This window comes from Lynx canadensis, chromosome C1 (assembly GCF_007474595.2).
Source record: "Lynx canadensis isolate LIC74 chromosome C1, mLynCan4.pri.v2, whole genome shotgun sequence".
NCBI classification, from domain to species: Eukaryota; Metazoa; Chordata; class Mammalia; order Carnivora; family Felidae; genus Lynx; species Lynx canadensis.
The window spans coordinates 219,992,676-220,009,961 of record NC_044310.1 but is presented as its reverse complement, the minus strand read 5'-3'; the positions used below and the strand labels follow the sequence as shown (position 1 = coordinate 220,009,961).

At 61.0% G+C, this 17,286-nt stretch overlaps 1 protein-coding gene across 3 annotated transcripts; it reads right to left on the bottom strand.

Annotated features, from left to right (window-relative positions):
* Positions 1-403: 403 nt before the first annotated feature.
* Positions 404-16,370, bottom strand: CAPN10 (calpain 10). Of its 3 annotated transcripts, XM_030325165.1 has the most exons (13): positions 16,107-16,290; positions 14,650-14,702; positions 13,787-13,918; positions 12,484-12,680; positions 11,476-11,693; positions 9,752-9,893; positions 8,883-9,049; positions 8,237-8,517; positions 7,575-7,777; positions 7,174-7,429; positions 5,678-5,877; positions 5,414-5,459; positions 404-5,142 (listed from the first exon to the last, which is right to left on the bottom strand). In XM_030325165.1, the coding sequence occupies exons 1-13, from the start codon at positions 16,252-16,254 to the stop codon at positions 5,113-5,115; spliced, it is 2,073 nt and encodes a 690-aa protein (XP_030181025.1). In that variant the 5' UTR covers positions 16,255-16,290; the 3' UTR covers positions 404-5,112. The 3 variants fall into 3 exon arrangements, with proteins under 3 accessions (XP_030181025.1, XP_030181023.1, XP_030181026.1); XM_030325163.1 differs by lacking the exon at positions 14,650-14,702 and having other exon boundaries at positions 16,107-16,370; XM_030325166.1 differs by lacking the exons at positions 13,787-13,918; positions 14,650-14,702 and having other exon boundaries at positions 12,484-12,556.
* Between the last annotated feature and the right edge of the window lie 916 nt (positions 16,371-17,286).

Below are 17,286 nucleotides of genomic sequence, written 5' to 3'. Positions count from 1 at the left end.
TGCAGAGTCTGATGTGGGGCTCAGTCCCACTCACGGTGAGATCATGACCTGAGGTGAAATCAACTGAGTCACTCAGGTGCTCTGAAATGCACAAATTTCTTTTTTTTTTTTTTTAAATTTTTTTTTTAATTTTTTTTTTTTTCAACGTTTTTTATTTATTTTTGGGACAGAGAGAGACAGAGCATGAACGGGGGTGGGGCAGAGAGAGAGGGAGACACAGAATCGGAAACAGGCTCCAGGCTCCGAGCCATCAGCCCAGAGCCTGACGCGGGGCTCGAACTCACGGACCGCGAGATCGTGACCTGGCTGAAGTCGGATGCTTAACCGACTGCGCCACCCAGGCGCCCCTGAAATGCACAAATTTCTTAAAAGTCACAGCTTGTCAAAATTTGTACAAGAAATAGAAAATCTGAATAGTCTATATTTATTAAAGGTGTTGAATTCATAATCTAAAACTTTCCCACAAAGAAACCCCCAACCCCGATGGTGTCACTGGTGAATTCTACCAAACATTTAAGAATAAAATAATATCAATCCTTAGCACTTTCAGAACGTAAAGAAGGAGAACACTTCTTAAAACTCGTTTTCAAAAGCAAGGTATACCCTCATTCTAAACCTGAACAAAGATATTACAAGAAAACAAAAATACAGAACAATGTCATGTATGAACACAGATATAAAAATTCTTTAAAATATATTAACTGAATCCAGCAATGTATAAAACAAATAATACGTTGCACACAAGTATCCTGAGGATATAAGGTTTGTTTTAACATCACAATGCCAACCAATATAATTGACTACATTAATAAAGGGGAACATTTATATAGTCATCTCCTCCGATCTTCCTTGCATTTATATAATGGAAGAAAATCACTTGATAAAATTCAACATCTGTTTCTGATAGAAACTCTCAAAAACTAGGAATAGGGGGAAATTCCCTCAGTCTGATAAAGAACATCTACAAAAAAAAAAAAAAAATCATACCTAATGGTGAAAGACTGAGTGCTTTCCTACTGTGATCAGGAACACGGAAAGTGGCTCTCATCACTTTTACTCAAAATGGTATTGGAGGTCCGAGCCTCCAGAAATAAAGCAAGAAAAAAAATGAATTCAGGTAAGAAAGGAAGAAACAGAGCTTTCTGTTTTCACATGTGACGTAATTCTGTATGTAGAAAATCCTAAGACATTTACAAATCAAAACCAAAACCAAACAAAAAACAACAACCCAACCCCCAAACTATGAATAAGCGAATTAACAAGGCTATAGGACACAAAATAATGTACAAAGTGTATTCCTATATACTAGCAAAAAAAAAAAAAATTAGAAAAATGAAACCTAACATACAATATCATTTGCAAGTGTTGGAAAACAAAGTAGGTAAGAATAAGTGCAAAATATCTATGCTCCAGGACACGCAATATTGCTGAGAGAAATTAAGGAAGACCTCAAAAAATGGGCAGGTATACCATGTTCATGGATTTGAAGGTATCAATTCTCTTCATGTTGCTCTAGGCGATCAATCTAATTAAACATCAAGCATCATGTTCTGCTGCTTTTGCTTTCTAAATGTAGCTCAACAGTGACCTCTTCTCTCTGCCTCTCCTACCTCCCTTCTGGCCAGGACACCATCATCTGTCTCTTGATGTCTGCAACAGCCTTCTATTTGGTCCCCTCCCCATCTAGAGACTTCGACCAGAGAGAGAAGTCACATATACACCTATCAGGTCCTGCTTAAAAACTGTGTAGTGGCTCCTTACCACCCAGGATGTGAGACCCAAGCTCCTTAAATGGACCTCAAGACCCTTACCTACTTTTCCAGCCTTAGCTCCTGCCACAGTTGCTGAGCCTACTTGCCACACTGCAGGCACAGAGAGCTTCTTTCCATTTCCTGAGGCTGCTCAACTCCTCTGCCAGCCCCTGCTTGCCCTGCACTGCTGACCCCAGGCTGATCAAGGGCCACCCCTACACATCAATGCATCATCTATCCCTCATCATCAGGACCGTCCAGATGATCTGTGTGCAGACAGTCCTCAAGGGCAGGGTACTGGGCATCTGAGCCCCATCCATAGCACCCCACACACACTCACAGAGGGACTTCAGAATGAAGGGACAGGGGATCAGGGTAGTGGAGAGGGATGTGTTGGTGCTGGTGGGTCTTCTCAATAGGCCTTGGGGGATGAGGGATGAGACCACGTCGGTCAGATCGCGCGCACACACACACACACACACACACACACACACACACGTCATGGTGCCCCAGCGTCACACCTGCCCAGGCACCAGGAACCCACGAGGGACCAGGACTGGCCCCTGATAGAGCAGCCAGGCCAGTCCAAGCCAAAGCTGTTTCCTGATCCATCAGCCTCCCCTCTTGGGTGATTTGTGAAGGGACAGGCAGCTGAGGATGTGTATGGCCTGAGCCCCAGCCCTGGAGGGGAGGTGCTTTAGGGAACCAAGCACAAGCACGGTCCTGACTGAAACTCCATGGTCTGAGTTCCCCAGGGCGCTGAGTGAGCTGGCTCCCAGGCCAGACTGTCCTGTCTGTGCAGAAACAGCCTGTGCTTGCTGGGAACCAGAGGAACAGCCAGAGGGTCCCAGCCAGAGCCCTGCATCTGAGGTCCCCTGGGGGGGGACGGGGCCCCAGAGCCGCTGAGTTGAGTACTCCTGGGTGCTGGAAGGCCCAGCCTGCCCCTTAAAGTTCATCCTCAAAACCAGCAACGACCCTCTCCTTGATGGAGCACTCACGTCCAAGGCCTTGTGTTGGGGTCCAAAAAGCCCCCAAAGTGTCCCTAGGAAAAAATGACTCTTCTATTCCTTTCAAAAGGCAGCATATCTAGCTTAAATCTGTTAAATATTACAGGAGAAAAAAAAAATCCAGTAAAACCAAATGATGCAGACATGGGACACTGAGTGAGAAAAAAATGATTATTAATGGAGAGAGAGACAGAGAGGAAAGAGGCTGGAGCATCTGAGAACCTTGGCCCCGTCTGGCTGGCCCTGTCCCGTTCACTCCAGCTCTGTCCTTCCTCTCGCCCCGGAAGCCCAGACCCAGCCAGGCCCTCTCCCTGACTACCGCTCTGAGGACACCAGGATCTTGATACTCACCCAGGACCCCTGCGGCCCCCAAAGCTGACCCAGGCCCAGGGGAAGGAGGGCAGGCGAGGACAACGAGAGCAGACCCAGGGCCAGGACTGGGTAGGACACGGCTCCCATGGAGAAGGCACGGTCCACCTGCCCCAAGCAGGAAGTGGAAACGAGAAACCAAACAGGTGGTGTGGGGCAAAGTCTGCTGGGAAGGCCCGAAAAGGTGGCGTTCCCACATGCACACACCCAGACCTGCCCGTCAGGGGTCTGCCAGGGCCCCCGGACACAGGAGGGAGGCCCTTCACCCGAGTAGTCCCCCACCGGCCCGTCCACAGAACCAGGCCTCCAGGGCGTGGCTGGTTGCTGCTGCCCAGCTCCCCGGGGCCACGGGCCGGGTCCGAGGCGGGGCTCAGGTCAATACAGAGGACGGGTGAGACAGCAGCACACCGGCCCGGACCCCGTGGGGTCTGTGGTCTGCAGCCCCAGCTCACACCGGGCTGGGTGGGGGGCCAACGTCAGGTGGCTGACGGAGACTGGAAGTCGCCCGTGCATCGGGTCCTCCTGTGGGGTGGGAGCGGGTAAGAGCCCTCTTTCGGTCACTCTTGTCCTCAGCAGAATGAGCCCCGCTGGTGCCCACCCCACAGGCCCTTCCAGGCCGAGGACTCCAGGGCAGACATGGGGGCACACTGAGTATGGCCAGGGCTCGGACACGTGTTCAGCAAGGACATCGAAGCCCAGAGAACACAAGCTACTTCTGGAGGTCACTCGGTCGGAGGGAGGCGGCCGCGCCCAGGACAGCCGGGCCTGCCTGCCTGTTGAGGATGCCCTGGGGGTGAGGTCTCCTTCAGCTCTGCCTCCCACGGAGGAACCATGCGACGGAACCACAAGCTGGCGCAGGCCCAGGGGGCTGGCGGCCAGGAGGGCGCGAGCCTCCTCTGGTGCGGGGGCCACGGCCCGTGCCCCACCGGCCCAGCCACGTCCTGGAAGCCCGGCTGGTGTCTGGCCGCCTCTGCCAGGCTGCCTCTCCATCCGTGGCACCTCCAGATCCTGGAGCCCCTCCGTCCTCCACTCGACCCCAGAGAACTGGTCACCGCGAGGGGTCTTGCTCACACGCGAAGGGGCGTGGGGCAGCGAGGTCTTCCTCGGGCCTGTGTCGCGGCCCCCAGCCCTCCTTTGGAAGGTGAGGACGGCGACGCCACGGCGCTGGCCAGTCAGGGAAGCAGCGGGGGTGGGGAGAGAGGCCCGGCCGAGACCGGGGCTGACTGCGTCCAACCGGTCAGAGGCCCGGGGCCCCCGGGGACGCCTCCTCCCACGTCGAGAGCGAACGACTGCATCTGGCACCTCCAAACGGAAGGGAGGCCGAGGCCGAGAGTCCCTCCGGACGCCCAGGCGGGGTAAGGCCCAGCAGGGACAGGGCGGACGGCGTGGCCGGCACCAAGGTGCTGCCCTGGGCTGCTCCCTCCTGCTCCCGTCACGGGGCGGGCGCCCACGGCCCCTCCACGACCCTCCAGGCTCCCACCACCCACTGCGTCCTCAAGCGGCCTGCCCGCCTCCCAGGCCAGCAGGGCCCCGAGGGAGCGCAGGGCCCGGGCCTTCCCCTGCTCCTCAGGGAGAGCGGACTCGGCCTGCGGCTCCCCGAGACGAGGCTCCGCAAACCGCTCAGTACTCACGTTTATTCATAAAGTTTCTTCCCAAAAACGTCTGCCGTAATAACTAGTTCTAAACAAGATTTGTCCTGACGCGCTCTTGTCCCCTGTGAGGCCTCTCTCCGGAGCCGGGGACAGATGCCGCCGAGGGTCTCTGGGAGGCTCTCCGGCCTCAGCGCCACGGAACAAGGACGCCCGATGCAGCGGTTTTTGCTTTTCCGAGGCACCTGCTTCGCCCCACGGCCACCTCCCTGCAGGACCCGCGGGCACGTGCAGCCGTCCGACTCGGGGCTGTGAGCCACAGCAGGGAGGCTGGTGGCACCGTGGGAGGGGGCCTCTCACCCCCCAGTCACCGGAGCCGACACGGGGGTCACCCAGTTAGGTTTTCATAACTGCCATGAAGGAGGCCTGCAGGACGAGAGGCGGCGAGGTCTGGGCAGGGCCGCCCTCCTCCGAGCAGCACTGCCAGGCGCTGGGACTGCAGCCCCGGGCTCTCGGTTGCTGAGGGGCTCTGCCTGGTGGCCCCCATGTTCACACACCGGTGTGCCGGTGTCCCCGGGCACAGCCTGGCCTGCAGCCTGGCCTCTGGGAGGAAGCTGGGGTAATTCAGACCCCAGGGCGCCAGGCGGCCTCGAGGCAGAGTAATGGGGTGGCCCTCTGCCCTAGGCCCCACACGTACCTCCTGGAGAAGCTGCCCCAGCCTTTCCTGGCTGTGAATGGAGCGCCTGCGGGAGAGAAGACACGGTCGGCCTCCTGGCGCCCAGCTCGAGAGCAGCCACGCTCCCCGCCCAGACTCCCAGGCAAGGAGGGGTCCCAAGGCTCACGCCCTGCCCGCGGCTGCTCTGCGGGGACAGACAAGCGCTGGGGCAGGCAGGGCAGGCGGGAGAGAACAGGCAGGTGACTACTAAGACACCGAGGGCCACCCCCAGCCCCGGAGCCCCACCTGTCTATTCTGGTGGCGATGGTCACCGTGAAGGCCCCTTCTGTGTCTGGCAGGTAGGTGGAGGGCACGATCCTGTAGGTCCCCGCCGACAGGTGGCAGAGCCGGCTCACTTCCTGGGCGTAGCAGTGTGGCACACAGCTTAGCAGAGGGTCCTGGAGTAGCAGGAGGGACGCGCCCTGGCTCCCGCCATCCACCGGAACCTGGCGGAGGCGTGGGCTCAGACGGGGTCGGGGGGTGGGGCTGTCCGCTGGGCTGCCACGGCCACCAAGTCCCTCCCAGTCCCGGGACCGCACTCCCTTTCCGAGGCCGGGGTGTCCAGGGTGGGGAGGCGCCCGGTGCAGTCTGCCCGGATCTCACGGTGACGTCTCCCACGTCACACTCCCTTTTCCAGGGAGGAAGGGCCACCAAGCTGGAGAAGCTGGGCTCACACTCACCGAGGCCCCACGGCCCTTGTCAGGCGGGCGGCCCCATCAGGCGTGGGGGACCGCCACGACCACCACTGCCCAGGCCTCTGTCCTGAGGGTCGTCTGACCGGCTCCTGGCACTGGCACTTGTATCGAAGCTCCTGGGTGCCCCGGCTGGCAGCCCGGGGGCAGCGAAGCTCCAGAATGAGCCCTCAGCTCTTGGGGAGCACAGTGTCCTCCCAAGGGTACAGAAGCTTCTCAACCAGAGAAATTCCTACCCTTCCTTCACATCATCTGCACCCCGGGCTCTGTGTGCCCACCCCACAACGGCGCCCAGGACACGGCTCCAGGCTGCCCTCCTGGCCCATGCCCTCCTCGGCACCCAGCATGAAGCGGGGCCCCCAGCAGGGGCACAAATGTGAGCTGGGAGCCACTTCATCCCCGTGGAGTCTGGGCTTACGACCCCTGACCTCTGGCACCGCACTTGTCGCCCTTCCTCCAACTACAGGTCTGCTGGGCTTGTCCCGGCTGCGTTACAACACAGGGCGGGCAGACTGAGGTGGAGGGAGGTTTGGGGTGGCGTCTGTGACGTGCTGGCCCTACTCCGGCCTCAACACAGCCTCCTCTCCTACCGCGGGGGGACAGCTCTCTGCTCTGAGAATCACCTGAGCAACTGCGATCGGGGGCATCTGTCTGCCAGGCCCTCACGCCGGCTCTGTGGGCGGGTGGGCTCCCTTTCCTGTTCTTCCCCACGAACCTGTGCCATGAACTGCGTCATGGCTCCGGGGCGGCTCCTGGCGGACCGCCTTTCCTGGGGCACGCCGTCGGGTCTCCTGGGCGGGAGGCACGGTTCTAGGGAGCAGACCTGACCTCGTGACGCTTGTTCTGAGCCAGGGTTCTAAGCTGACCTATGACCCCAGTGAATTACAGACTTCACGAAACCCAGAAACGGATCTTGTACGGGACCAGCCAGCCTGGCTGTGCCCACGTGACCGCGTCCGGGCCTCTCTGTCCGGCCTGGCCGCCTGTGTGGACCAGCGCCCCCGAGGGCCGCCCTGTGCCCGCCTACCCCCCGGGACAGGAAGGGCTTGCCTGGAAGACGTGGAAGCCGATGGGGTGGCACTCGCTGTCACGGCAGTGTTGGCGCAGAGTGATTCGGATGCAGCGGGGCCCTGCGCCCTCGGGGACCGAGAGGGGGAAGCAAGGGTTGGTAGGGTAGGAGGCGAAGTTCCTGCTGCCCCCCGCCGTCTGGCCGATTCTCCAAGAGCCCCGCAGCTGCACGGTCTCCCACTCCCCTGCGGGCAGGGCCTCCCCAGAGGCAGGGCTCGCGGTCGCCGGCTTGATGGCACTGCCCGGGGGAGACACACAGGAGGACCCGGCTGTCATGGGCCGCAGACGCACACGGACCGCAGGAAGCTGCCCGGGCCGCTCCCCCTTCCTCCGCTGAGGCCCTCGAGGGAGTGCAGCCTGGAGACCCCACTTGCCCCTCTCACCTGAGGGAGACTCTCCCACTGGAAAAGACCCGGAGCAGAAACTGCCCCGGCACGTCCTTCAGGAAGGTGCTGGGGACAGCCAGGTAGTAGCCGGGGCCGAGTTCACAGCGGAGGTGGACCTCCCGGTCGTAGGCGTGGCACACAGTGCCAGCCACGGGGGGCGTGGACAGGACCCTGGGCAGGCTGACCCGCCGCTTCTCCACCTGCAGAGAGGGGGCCCGCGTGCCAACGTCCCGAGACTGGCCTGCCGCCTTCACCCAGCACAAAGAAACCGCCCGGACCTGTGGGCCCCACCCCAGCACGGCAGGGGACGGCTCAAAGCGCCCACCAACCCAGGGCTCTCACTCGGCCCCAGGGGTCAGTGGCCCTGTCCCAGAGGCGAGCCTCCAAGCCCTCCCGCTCTGGGGAGAGCAGAGGGGGATCGAGACAGGGCTGTGCCCTGGTCCCTCCGGCCGGTTCCGCCACCGGCTGCTTTTCTTTTCGTGCCCCTTTGTCTGACGGAGGCCGGCTGCGTTAGGCGGGGCCGGGTCTGTGGGAGCGCCAGCTGGTGTATGACCCTGGGGTAGGCGGGGGACACCTGAGGCTCCTGGCGGTCACCGGTGTCACTCTTGTCCTAGCGCCCCTAGGCCCTGAGCAGGGAGCCGGGACCCAGGTAGAATTACCTTCCAGATATGCAGGCCCACGGCCTGGTAGTCCTTGCCCAGGAGGCTGGCCGGGGTCCATGAGGCACGGTTGTCCCTCAACGGTGCCCGAGCCCGGCCTGCCCAGTTTGCTGTGCGCACCCTGGGTCTCTGCAGAACGGTAACATACACCTCGCTTGGTTCCGAGACCCGCAGCCAGAATTTGGGGTTGCTGGGAAAGCCGCTGTTGTTCCGACAGCCTCCTGCAGACTGCCCCTTGACCCAGGCCCCGGGTAGCTCCTGAGTGTGGCACAGCTCCTTTTCTAGACGGAGAACCAAGCATCAGCTCCAGGAAAGGGCTCCCATGCCGCCCTTCCTGCCACTCTCACCAACACCAGCCACGGCACCCTATAGGAGGGAGCCCCGTGTCTCCCAACACCTTGAGCTGCCAGGGACGGGAGGAAGTGGAACCATCTCTCTGCACTGAAGGAAGCAGATTGGGGCCTGTGGCCAGGCTGGTGCCCAGGGGCCCCCAGAGGGACGCGGGCTCCGCTCAGCCCTGACTTCCGAAGGCAGAGCCCATGCGGCTTGCCGCCCCCCCGCCCCACCCCGCCAGGCCTCCCCCAGGGTGAGCGTGCGGGCCTCCCCCAGGGTACGGGCTTCCCCCAGCGTGCGGGCCTCCCCTTACCTGAGTAGAGGCTCTGTAGGTGGCCAGCCTCCGTGATCGGGAAGCCCACGGTGACCTCATCAAACTCCTGGAGGAACTCCTCCTCTTCCACCCAGAACTCCCCTTCCTGCAGCTGGGACAGCAGTGCAGCCTCATCTGCCGGGTCCACCCGGCTCCACCCTTCGCCCCTGGAAGACACTGCACTTCAGAGGGGCCTCTCATCCGAGAGCGGACGACACTGACCGAGGAGACCTGTGCCCTGCCGGCTCGGGTGGCTCCACGCTGGCCCTTCCGCAGGCAGTCACCTCTGTCCTTCCCCGAGGGCCCCCGTCTCTAGACACATCTCCCCAGAGCGGTGTCCCCGAGCAGGTGAACGAGAGATGTGCTTGATCGACTCGGGTGGAGCTGCCACCAGCCTGGGCTCGGGGGCAAGCGTCGGATCTGCTGACCGGCCACGGCCGGCCACGGGGAGCGGGTCCAGCACCCTCATTCAATCCAGGTTCCCAGCACCAGTGAAGGTCAGAAAGCTGAGCACTCACACGTCCCTGTCACCCGCAGCCCGATGGGGCACCTACCATTCCGTGGGCACCCTCGAGACGGGACCCCAGGGTCTAGGGTTGCCTTGGTCCCGGCACCATGCACGACACCGGCCTCCTAAGGTTGTCTGGGGCCGAGCACAGGACTCAGGGGACCGGAGGTGGTGCCAGGAGGGCCTTGCTGGAGACCAAGCATGCACCGTCCTGACCAGCTATGAACGGTCTGCCACGAGCCACGGCACCAGAGCCCGGGACATACGCGGTTGTGACACACACAGCTCTGAGTTGCCGCTCGGGGCCCCACCCTCCCGGCCTGCCTGACGGCAGTCTCGTTCTGGCCTCGCCCATACTCACCCCTCTCTCCAGGGCCCCTGCCAGCACCGCCGGCCCCAGGGGTTCTGAATGCGCAGCAGCAGGATGGCCTGGCCAGTCCGCCCCCGGAGCTCTCGCAGATCCGACACAATGAAGGCATGAAACTCCCCCAACTCCCTGGCACCTGGGGGAGACACGGCTGGGATGTGGGCAGGGAGTCCCCAAGCCGAGCAGACCCACGGGTCTGTCTCCTTCCCCGCGGGCTGCTCCAGCCCACCCTGCTGCGGCCACACCAGCACCCAGATCCCCACGGACCAGTGGGGCTCCTTTCCCGACCCTGTGGACAAGCAAGCTTAGGAGCGGCCTTCGCCACGGCAGAGCCACGGTGAAGGACCCGGGTCTGGACTCTGGCTCCGTGGCCACAGGCCCGGCAGCTCATTCCCTTCTCGGTGGCTCGGTCCTTGCCTGGGTGGACGAGAGAGGATGGCCGGCCGGCTGGCCGACCGACAAGGGGCACAGGGCCCCTGGTGCTGCCACCAGCACTGTCAGCGGCAGGTCTGTGACCTCCCAGCGAGGCTGGCTCGGGCGGCATCGCACAGCAGGTACTGCTGGAGGAAACATGTGGTGTGGGGCGGGGGGACCGGAGGCTCCAGAGAGGAAACCACCCCATTTGCCCAGAGCCCTTGGGACAAACAGACATGCAAAAGGAGGGGCCAAAGAGTGAAGGAACTCCAACCTGGGAAGGGGGGTGGCGGTCCAGAAAGGAGAAGAAACCCCAGGAATGTCTTGAAAAGCTTTATTTACAACGGCATTATAGCCTCCACTCTCGGGGTCTGCCTCAGTCCTCAGCCCTGAAACGCTCCAGGGGGATCCCGATGACCTCCCGCAGCCCCCTCTTTGCCTAGGGGCTTCTGCAAAGCCTGGAGCGCCAAGAACTGACCCCACCCACCCTGGGGGCAGCTGATGCCAAGACTCAGGGAAGGTTCTAACGCTGTGTCACGCACAGGCTTCCGCGGGCTTCCCTCGTTTCCCGCACGGGGGCGGGGGGGGGGCAGACCCAGCCCTCAGCACAGGCCGGGCAACTGAATTGTCCACACGTGTCCATTTATTTCAATGTCCCTATTCTGGGGTCATTATGATTTTCATAGTGAAGTTCATCCTGGACGCTCTCAAATACGAACACGTTCAGTAATGCCGTCTATAACGCGAGAAACCGAAAAGACCTTAAAGGTCTGACGTTAAGGGAAAGAGTAAGAAAACCACAGCAGATCTGCGAACGGAACTGACACTGACAGTTTACGTGGCACCTGAGAAAATGGCATACGGTGCAAAATGCAAAACACACACGTGTTGGTGGGAAAGACCTACTAAAGTCCGCGAAAAACTCAACAGAGCTCTGTTTGCGTGTTGTTTTCCTTTCAACAAGCTTTCTCTGACGAGTGCGAGGACCGCCAAGGCGGAAGCCTCAGTGCTGACTCCGCCAGGTCGCCAGCCGGCCCCAGATGCTGCCGCCACCCATCTCCTACGAAGTCTCCACACGGCGGCCGCCCGCAGGGCTCCGGCCTCACCCTAGCGGTGAGTCGGGGAGCAAGGGACACCTCCCTCCAGAGAAGGACGGGTGGTGGGGACAGTCACACACCAGACACCAGCTTTCAAGGATAAATGTCTTGCTTTCCACTCGGCCCTGACGGGGCCGCAAGAAGAAGACGCACGTGTGTGCAGGCCTCTCGCGCTGCCCCCCCCCCCACCCCCCGCTTGCGTCTCACCTGCTCTGGGACTGAGCACCGAGCAGCTTATCAGGCACCGGTCCTTGAGGCTGAGTAGCTGCCGACAAGTCCTGTGCTCTGAGCCGCCAGGCCTGTCCTGTCGGCCGCCGGTCCTCGCCAAGTCCTTCAAGCTCCACCTTTCCGCCAGGCCACCAGTGAGGTCCACCAGGGCATCCGCCACCTGCCCGGCCCACAGGTGCTCATAGGACCCATAGACCCTAGGGAGACAACCGCAGCCAGTGAGCCTCTGGCCCGGGTACCCTGCCCCTTCCATCCCCACACCCAACACCCCCAGATCACCTCGCCCACCACTTCGATTGCTTCTCTTTACTCCTGCCTCATTCTCATCAAGTCCAGGCATCACCTGACCCTCAAAGGCTGTAACGCACAGCGGCCCAGCAACGCCCTGCCGCCTCCAGGGCAGACATCAGCACGAGGCGGTGCGGGGCGCAAGCCTGTGAACACCCGCTCCTTGCCTCTCGAGATCAAACCCCACACTGGCCAGGGGATGGAGGGACTCACTCGCACCAATATCACTGCAGGCCTTCCTCGCTCCCTTAGGGCTAAGGCCTATCGGCGCAGCCTCTTTGGGCAAGCTGATATGTGCATCCTAAGAGGAGGCTTCTTCGATTCAGACCCCGGGTGAGGGTCGTGGTCTCAGGCAGGACCAGGCTAAACAAGCATCGCGACCTGGGTGGCCTCCCACCTCCCACCATTTCCAGGGTAGGGAAACGCACACCCTCTCCCTGTGGAGGCGATGCCTTCATGCCCGACTTCGAGATGAGTGCGGAGAAAGGGGGAGCGGGCCGGGGATGGGGCAAACCACAGGCCGAGTCTCAGAGTTTCTGTCTCTGGACAAGTCAGTCCCCACGCCGGCCTGGCTGTCAGGTCCCTGGAACGGAGGAGGACACTGCAGCCCAGGGAGAGCGGGGACGTGCTTCCCGGGGGCGGACTCAGGCCGCTGTGGCTCCCTGCCCACCCCGACCCTCCAGCCTCCGGCACGCGTACTTGGCATAGACCTTCTCCAGTAAGGGAAGCCAGAACACATCCTCTCTCTGGCACCGGGAGAAGCAGAGTCTCCCTGCAAGACAAGGCAGACGGTCATCTATGGTCACCTCCACCCAGCGTCCAAACCGCCAAACTCGACAGGTAAAGGAGCCGCGGTACGTTGGGTCGAGCCAGCTCGGCTGTCCTGGAGGAATGACCTACCGTGCACAGGGAAAGGCAAAAGGAGACCATGAGAGGCAATGCACGCAGCGCCCTCCAAGCACCTTCATGAGAGCCGTTCCAGGGGACCCTGCCGGTCTGCAGAAACCTAATCATCCCACGGAAAGCTAACCGACTTTTCAATGTACGTATCTCGGGGCCACACTGAGGGAGCCGAGTGTCTCCAGAAGCTTAAAGCCAACCATTATGTCCTATTGTCCCAAATAAGCACTCGACCTGAATCCAAAACAAACGTGACTTTTACAGGCACGAGTGACCCAATTTTCAGCACAGCCGGTGGCAGACGGCAGGTCACCGTGGGCACAGCAACCCCCCGGCTGGAGGCTGGTGCCTCGGGATCCGGGCCAGCCCGTCCACTGCTGGCTCTGGTGCTGTGACCCCACAGGTGTGGGCTTTGCCCCGGACACACTTGTCTGGTCCTGGCTCTGCCCCTCAGCGGCTACAAACACGAAAGCAGTGGTTTTCACGCTCTCACTTATGAACCGGGGTCAAAGCCAGAGAGGCCCGGAGAACAAATGCCAGCAACTGTGGTGTGCTTAGCAAGGCCTGGGGACCCAGGAGGAGCTCTGGATGGGTCACCACTGTCAGCCTTGCTGCATTAATCAGTAACATTCTAGCGACGAGCCAAACAAAGAGCTGTGGTGCTCCTGGGGGAGCACTCTGAGCAGCCCTCCTACACCTGTGCTAGCCGCCCAGCCTCGGAAACCATTTTAATCACCTTTTGCCAATTTACATTCAAAGCTTGTTTAAAAAACAACAACAACAACCAGCTAGGAAAACTTACTCCAAACCCGGGGCATTCCTACTCTGGGCTGGCCTGCTCATCTGTGCATCCCTCCAAGGGTGTTGGAGGGCAGAGCAGGGCAGAAAGCACCGGGGAGCCCTGGTGAGAGGGGGACACGGTGTCTGTGCCTTGGAGCCCCTGGGGCCTGTGAGCAGAGCCCTCCCTTTCCACCAGCCATGCTGGGCGACCTCAGCAGAGCCCCGTAGAACAGGAGGTTCGGCTGCCTCGCCTCCCGCTTCCTTCCTGTGCTCAGCAGACAGGAAGACAGAGCAGAAGAGAAACACGCTCGGACGCAGGTACCTGGTCCAGGAGGCGCCGGCTCTTCTGCAGGGCAGCACAGGCGCACAGGAGCCAGCAGTCTCCCAGCAGCCCTTGCTTCACCTGTCCTTCCTGTGGGTTATCTGCAAACAGCCGGGGTGTGGCACAGATCTCCTGAAATAAAGAGTTCACCTCGTCTGAAGGCTAGTCTTTAAAACGAAGAACACGGGATCCAGGCGACAGGCGCTGGGGAGGAGCTTTTCTGGTCATCCGCATTGCCCAAGAGGGGAGGGGAAGCAGCTGGCCTCCGCGGCCTCCATCTGTCAGCCCTCCTGGCTTCACATCATCCCATCTGGCTTAGGTTCTAGGGTCCTCTTCTCTGTCTACCTTTGTTAAGTGGCAAAACCCCAGCTCGGGATGGATCCCACGTCCCCCTTCTCCAAACAGCTAACTGTTGGCCTAGAAAATGGTTTCACTTAAGTCCACACTGGCAGATCTCAAATGGGTCCTCCATATTGCTGGAAACCGAAACCCTTCTCTCCAAGGCTTAATTGCCCACTCCCCAGACTACTTTATTCCCTCTTCTCTACACTTCTACACTGCCCCCCTCTTGCCTGCGCCCCTCTGAGCTGATGACCTTGCCAGAAGCTTCATCAGAAGCAACCTGACCTGACCCCCTCTTGTCTTCGGAGCCTGGGTTCCTCCCATGACCCCCCCCCCTTTCACCCCTACAGGCAGAATCCCACCAGCAGAAGACGGAGAGAGAACCCCCATCCTCTCTAACAGACCATCCCCCCTGCATTAGCTCCCCTTGAGGCTTCCCTTCACTGGCAGACTTCTTGAAACAGCTGCTCATTACTTCCTCCTCCCTCAGCATAGGCCCCTCTAGCCTCTGAGCCGGTCACCTCTGTGTGGTCAAATCCAGCAGGCATCTCTCTGTTCTCATCTTTCCTGGCACCTGCAGGCATCAGAACAGTGGCTGAGCCCCTGCACTTCCCCACAGTCCCCTCTTGGCTCCCAGGGTTCCATGTGTCCCCGCTTGTCCTTTTCCCTCACCGCCAGCTGCTTCTCGCGGTTACCTGCCAGGACACCTGCTTGGACACCCTCGGAAGTGTGAGGGTCCCTCAGGGCTCAGTTCCAAGCCCTCTCTTCTTCTCCAGCCCCACGTTCTCCTGAGACACTCTTCAGGGCCCTGAGCCCTGTGACAGTGCCCATTCCCAGAGGGAACCTCTAGCCCAGAACTTCCTGCGTGCCCGACTCTCATGCCCACCTGCCTCTGACAGCTCTGTCTGCGCCTGAGAGAGCAAAACCCAACCCGAGAGTTCCATCCCTAGCTCTCCCCCACCTCCCCGTGTCGCCTAGCACATCACCCAGGTGCTCAGTCTCGAAGTCTAGAAGTCATTCCTGAGCTTGGCTTTATCCTCACCCTCCACTTCCAGTTGGTCAGCAAAACCTGTTAATCCCCCTCCAAAGTACTTCTCAAACCCACCCACTCCGAAGCCATCCTAGGTGGCCATGCTACCAGGAGCATCACTACTGAGATGGCCGCCTGCTTGCTTGCCGGGTCAATCCACCGCCCAGCCAGCAGTAAAAGTGAGCTTCTTCAAACATAAACCCACTCAAATCGCTCCTCTGCTAAAACCCCCAGTGGCCTTCCAAGTGGCCTAGAATCCATTTTTAACCCGAATTCCACTGGCATGGCCTGTGAGGCTCTTCATGCTTTGGCCCTCCCGTCCTTCCACACCAAACGGGCACTTTCCGTGTTGCCCAAATGCCTCAGTCGCCAGACCCAAGCTGCTCTGGCTTTGAGGGCTGCTGGCCATGCAGGCTGTGTCCGAGCAGACGGGGGAGGGTCGTACCTGAGAAGTCTTACTGGGCAGATACACTGTTTCTAAGGATTATCAACAGAGCACTGGGCCGGAGCATCCCCGCAAATTGCCACCTTAAAGCGTTTACATCTGAAAATGCAGGTGCACGAAGCCCTAAACAACTTTGCTTCGTAGGCTCAGTCTGGCCCTTCCAGAAGACCACAGGCGTAGCAGATACCAGCAAACACAAGTAACGGGGCAGGCCCGCTGGCGGCCAGGTGGGCCGTGCACACCAGAAGCTAAGTGCGGTCAGGCGCCCGTCGGGGCAGAAGCGGGGCTGGGTTTGTGGGCCCTGTCGCCGGGCCCCGAGCTGGCCCTCCCGCACACCCGGGACGGACCTGGCACGGAGCTCCGAGGGGCTCCCTCCCGACGGACCACCCTCCCCGTTTCTGGGACAGACGCGGCAGACGCGGCCACCCCTCCCGCCGCGCACGGCGCGGGAGGCAGCGCCCGGGGCCCGGCCCTCGGCTCGAGAGCCGCGCCAGGGGCCGCACCTGGGGCCTCCTCCACGTGATGTCCTCCCGGAACTGGGCCAGCGGCGTGGAGAAGCTGGAAAACAGTGAGGAGTCCGAGGCGGGGAAGTCGGCGTCTCGGAACAGCTCCCTGGCCGGCGCCCGCATCCTGGGCGCTCGGGGCTCCCATTGACAACCCGGAAGGTGGGCGAGGCCCGGCGCGCGCCCGTCCGGTCGCCGCGGTAACCGCCGGGCCACGTGACACAGCGGCCCAATCGCACTCGAGCGGCGGAAGTCCAAACGCATTCCCAGTATCCCACCCTCGGGGGCGTGGCTCCCGAGCTCGGCTCTCGCGAGACCGTGCCATCGCCGTGCGGCACTTTTCTTTCCCCGGGAGGTGTGTGCGAACTCGCCCGGCGGAGACTCACGGGAGGCTGACGGGCTTCGTGTCCTCTGGCCGGTGCAGCTCGGGCTGGGGCGTCGGGGCCGCTTGGACTCGCGGGCGTTCGGGGCTTAAGGGACCGGAGAGGCCTCTTGGGCCGAGGTCCGGGCCGCGGACTACAGATCCCAGAATGCAGCACCGCCTCCCAGAATGCGCCGCTCGTCCCGGCGCTTGGCGGCAGGTCGGGCCGCCTGTTGGCGGAAGGATCCGGGAAGCGAGCGCCGCGGGTCGCTTGGGAAGGCAGCGGTGGGCCGCGGTGGTGTGCTCCCGGGACCGAGCCGGCCCGTGGAGCGGGGGGACGGGGTCCTCCGGGCCTAGGAGGCTGTCTCGAGGCCGTCTGGGATCGGACGCGCTGGATCCTGAGCGGGACAGGGGATGGGACTGCGGCAGATGACCGGGCATCTGGTCCTGGTGGGCTGGACAGTGAGTGACCTGCTGGACGTGCGGTTATAGCTCCTGGCCGCTCGGTGCTGCGGGGAGGCGAGGACGGCGATTTAGGGACCTGCCTGAGCATTCACCTTTGCTGCAGGTGCCTGCACTTCCCCATTCCCGGGAAGGAGGGAGAGCGGCCAGAGGCTTGTTGTCTGCCTGCTCCTCCAAGCCTGCTTCACTGTGTCTGGCGCCTTCACAGAGGGTCGGGCAGGGGAGGAGAAGGCGGCCTGAGCCCTTCTCGTGGCAGCTCTGTGCCACCTCCTAGGGTTAGTCAGATCTTGCATTCCCAGACTTTTACCCAGCCCCCTGGACATGAACGGTGGTCAGATTGAAGCCCTTCTGCAGACC